Raw genomic sequence first — 4,596 nt, forward strand, 5'->3', positions numbered from 1 at the left:
GCTTGGGGGATAAAAGAGATGGAATTGTTTTCTCCGTAAAGGCAATTACTTTTGTCAGTTCCTGGGAATCCAGTGTTATTTCAGTGAGGTGTTTCTGAGTGTGACTTTGACTCCCCCCAAGGAGACTAAGACTATTTATTTCTTTTTAAAAAATAAATAACAGCATTGTTATTTTCCTTAGTGACTAATGATGCTGACCATCTTTCCTTGTCTTAATTATTGTCCATTTGTATATCTTCTTTGGAGAGAGGTCTATTCAGAGCCTAAGCTCATTTATTTATTTATTTATTTATTGAATCATAATTATTATACATATTTTGGGGATTCATTGTTGACATATGTTGATCAAATCAACATTACTAGTATGTATATTGTTACAAATTGTACTTATTCTTTATGCCCCTTGTCCAATCTCTCCACATCCCTCTCTCCCTCTGACCTCCCACCACTGATAACCCTAGATTTCTTCTGTCCCTCTGAAAGAGTAATGGTTACTTTGTTATTTGTTGCCTAGATGATCTTTCCAATGCTGAAAGGTGTGTTCAGGTCCCCCAATATTATCATAGAGCAGATGCTTCTGTCACTCTGGAATGGACTTTGTGGAGAGACATCCTCTTCTTTTCTTTGGTCTCTGCTGGCAACTCTCCTTTTGTCAATCAATGCACTCCAGTGGCTGACAGACCATCTGCGTGGTGGTTGTGACATCTAGCCACAGCCGTGGTTACTGTGGTGGCTATGGTGGGCCACCCATATGGAAGTGATGTTTTTGGCATGCTCCTTGGTGCTGGTGGTGTGCCTGGTTGTGCTTTGCCCACTTTTTAATTAGATTGTCTTTTTATTATTAATTTGTAAGGGTTCTTGATATATTGTACAGACAAATACCTAATCACAAAAATGATCTGCAAATATTTTCTCCCATTTTATGGGTTCTCTTTTCACTTTGTGTCCTTTGAAACACAAAAGTTTTAAATTTTGTTGAAGTCCAATTTATCCTTTTTTTTTGGCTTGTACTTCGGTGTCATATCTAGGACACTCTTGCTTAGCCCAATGTCATGAAAATTTACTTGTATAGTTTCATCTCTTATATTTAGGTCTCTGATCCAGTTTGAGTTAATTTTTGTGTACAGTATGTGGTATGGTGGTATTTCACTTTTAACTATTTTACATATTTGGGGAATTTACTGCTTTAAAAAGAAAAGTCAGCCAGTCACCAAAAAAAGTTTGAAAACACCAAAACAATCTCAAAGTTGTTCATGTTCAAATAGATTTCACTTTTGACAAGAATCTTGCATATTAAAAGCACTTGGTAAATTTAAGGCATTAGGCCAGTGTTATCTTAAAGTGTAAAGAAAACACAGGATCCTCCCCCTATAATAGCCCTTCTCTTTTGACCAATGGTTCTATCTTGGTACCACCATGCCCTCAAAGCATGCTACCACAGGGACCCCAAGGGCTGGTGTTTATTAGGGATCTGAATTGTCCATCAGTGGGATGGTGAAACCCTAGAATAGTAATGTGGTCACCACTTGTTCAGTTGCACTCCAAACCATAATCTAATAGAGGCATGGGATATTCTGGGTAATTAAAACTGTTGACCTTTCAGAGTGCCATTTGTTAGAGCATTTGCGTATTTTTGAAATTCTGGAAACCAAACTATGACCTCAATTTATGTAAGCCCTTTTTAAATAATACACAGTAGGAAATAGTTCTAACATATCCAAACATCAGAAATGTACTTTCTGAAAAGACAAAGTGCTGTCTTCAGAATACACAGTTAATAAATGCTGTCTCATCACTTGCCATTGCAGGTTTATTTGAAATACAACAGTGTCCAAGAGGAAAACACTGCAACTTTCTTCATGTGTTCAGAAATCCCAACAATGAATTTTGGGAAGCTAATAGAAAAACCTACCTGTCTCCTGATCAGACTGGTTTCTCCTTTGGTAAAAACTTGGAGAGGAGAGAACGGATGGGCCACCATGATGAGTACTATGGCAGGCCCAGGAGAAAAAGAAACCTTAGTCCAGATTACTCCTACATAAGAAATGGGGAAATTGAGAGGAAAAGAAGAAGTACTGACAGGGGGAAGAGATCTCACAAACATACATCAAAGAATCGTGAGAGGCACAGTTCACGAAGTAGAGAAAGAAAAAGGGACCACAGCTGGGGCCGGAGCAGCCGGAGCCGAAGCCAGAGCCAGAGCCAGAGCCGGAGCCTCAGGAGCCTCCGGAGCCAGAGCCAGAGTTCTTCTAGGTCCAGGAGTCGTGGCAGGAGAAGGTCAGGTAGTAGAGATAAAAATATTCAAAGTCCCAAATCCAAATAAACCTGTTTTGTTCTTAAATGATTGTATATCTTATTTATTACGGCTGCTGTGTACTCAGAGGGCTATGAGCTCAAATGGGTTCACAAGTCTGTTTGAATCCTGTGTACCCTGGAATCCTACTAAAATTACTCTTATTCTCTGATAATCACAAAAGTGTGTCTGGTATAGAAATCCTAGAAAACATGAAATGTATAAATAACGTGAAAATTACTTGTAATACTAACCCTGAGAGAGAACCAATTAACACTGGAGCATGCTTTAGTCCTTTCTTTTCTTCTTATGGGTGTATACACATTTTTTACACAAAGATCATATTTGGCTGCAGTTGAATGTTTTTTTCACAAGAAACATTATCATATCTCAAGCTCTACTGTTATTTTTAATATTTTAATAGTGTGTTCAAAAGTTCTTTATACAGGGAGTAAAGCTTATTTTTGTCATTTCCAGGAAAGTTAGGGTCATTGCTACTGAATTGCCTGGTATTAAAGCAATTCTCATATAAAAATCGTAGAAGAGTGGTCAAAGAGAACTTAATGTAGGAAAAAGCATCATGCAAAGTACTATCCCTAGATTTTAGATCATAAATAAGAAAAGATGTTCTCACACTTGCTTATACATTTTTTCATAACTTCCTTTCCATTGACATACTTGGGATCTTGAATTTCAGAGTATGTGGCATTTGGCAATTTGAGATTTGGGAATAAGGACTTAAAGCTGTACAAAATACTGAAAAGTTAACAAAAATGAAATAGGAAGAAGAAATTTCTTAAATATTGAGACTTCTGTGTGATATCTGTTAAGGATAGGAATTCTTTAATCTGCAGTCAATAAAAGAAATGAAGTATATGGTTCAGAATAATTTTACTTTAAAAAATCTGTTGCTTTACCCCTCACGGATTTGTCACCCCACTTCCCCTGGGTGACAGAGCTGCAAAGGATTACTCAAAGCCCATCTCTACTGAGCAGTGAGAAGCCCTGAAGTGGTTAACTTCCCTGGAACCCTCCAGCAAGAAGCATCCCTTCCTTGGGAAATTAACCCCAACTTGGGGTTTTCTTCCTGCATTTATTTTCCAGACCAGGAAGTTACAGGAAGAGAACATAGGTGGGGTTATAGTTTAACAATATAGACTGGTAACTTTCCGTGAAACAAGTCAGATGACATTCCCTTAGACAATTAAGTGATCCACCAACAAAAGCTTGATCTTAGCAAACATTCCTTCTCCCTCCAGCAATTTTCCAGTATCTATCTTTACACATCAGTCAGTAACTAGTCTGTCTTTGAGCCAGCAACCTTGCTGTGTTAGAGATCTTACACCAAAGACTTTATAGCCTGAGGAAAATTTCCAGTCCTACGCAAGGTCAATATTTGAAACTGCAAGGCTTTGGGGAAAACCAGGCCCTGTGAAGTACATTTACCTTAAGAATCCTCTACCAAAATCCAACTTATTCCACTCTAAATGTGTGCTTTATCCTAAAAATTACTGAAAACTTCCAGAACTATCTACCAGGTTCACTAATGCTGAATAATTATCACTAAAATCAGTATTTTTCAGTACTTTTCTAAATATAGCCCAGACATACACAATTAAATGTGGTATGCAAAGCTGAAAACAGATGCTCCTTGACTTATGATGGGGTTACATCCTGATAAACCCATTGTAAGTTGAAAATGTCGTTAAGTCAAAAACGCATTTAATACACCTAACCTACCTAACATCAGAGCTTAGCCTAGCCTAACCTAGCCTACCTTAAACATACTCAGAACATTAGTATGTTCTACATACTAATAATGTAATGTTCTTACATTAGCCTACTTAGCCTATAGTTGGGCAAAACCATCTAACAGAGGGCCTATTTTATAATTACATGAATAGCTCATGACAACTGGTATTTCAGTGACTTTTACCCTCAAATGTTAATAGGCAGTGTGGTAGGGAGGGAAGGAGGTTTTTAAACCACTGGTTCATTATCCTGATAAATGTCCATCTTGAACTTACTGAATTTATTAATGTATTTTTGTACATATAACCTGAATTACTATTTATGATCCAAAAATTACAACTAAATTGCTAGCAGAAGCCCACAGGGCTGTTTTCAGTGAATAGCTGCATGTCTGAGGCTCTTTAAACCTATGTCTTTTAAAAAAAAATTTTTTTTTCTGTTCATCCAGTTAGGGGGACAGGGAGGAGGGAATGAGAGGAATCCAGTTGATTTGAATACTCTTGATTACCTGGCAATTAGATATTCATTCAGAAAGAGTAAAGTCAATTGCA

General features: G+C 37.4%; 1 protein-coding gene across 1 annotated transcript in view; it reads left to right on the forward strand.

Annotated features, from left to right (window-relative positions):
* The window catches only part of LOC103599115 (U2 small nuclear ribonucleoprotein auxiliary factor 35 kDa subunit-related protein 2-like), a 29,604-nt gene extending 27,263 nt beyond the window's left edge, over positions 1 to 2,341 (forward strand). The window contains 2 exon segments of the mRNA XM_008583215.1: positions 1,809 to 2,165; positions 2,168 to 2,341. Coding sequence (XP_008581437.1) covers positions 1,809 to 2,165; positions 2,168 to 2,253 — 443 coding nt within the window. The 3' untranslated portion in view covers positions 2,254 to 2,341.
* The last annotated feature ends 2,255 nt before the right edge of the window (positions 2,342 to 4,596 follow it).

This window comes from Galeopterus variegatus, unplaced genomic scaffold, assembly GCF_000696425.1.
Source record: "Galeopterus variegatus unplaced genomic scaffold, G_variegatus-3.0.2 Scaffold2853, whole genome shotgun sequence".
NCBI classification, from domain to species: domain Eukaryota; kingdom Metazoa; phylum Chordata; class Mammalia; order Dermoptera; family Cynocephalidae; genus Galeopterus; species Galeopterus variegatus.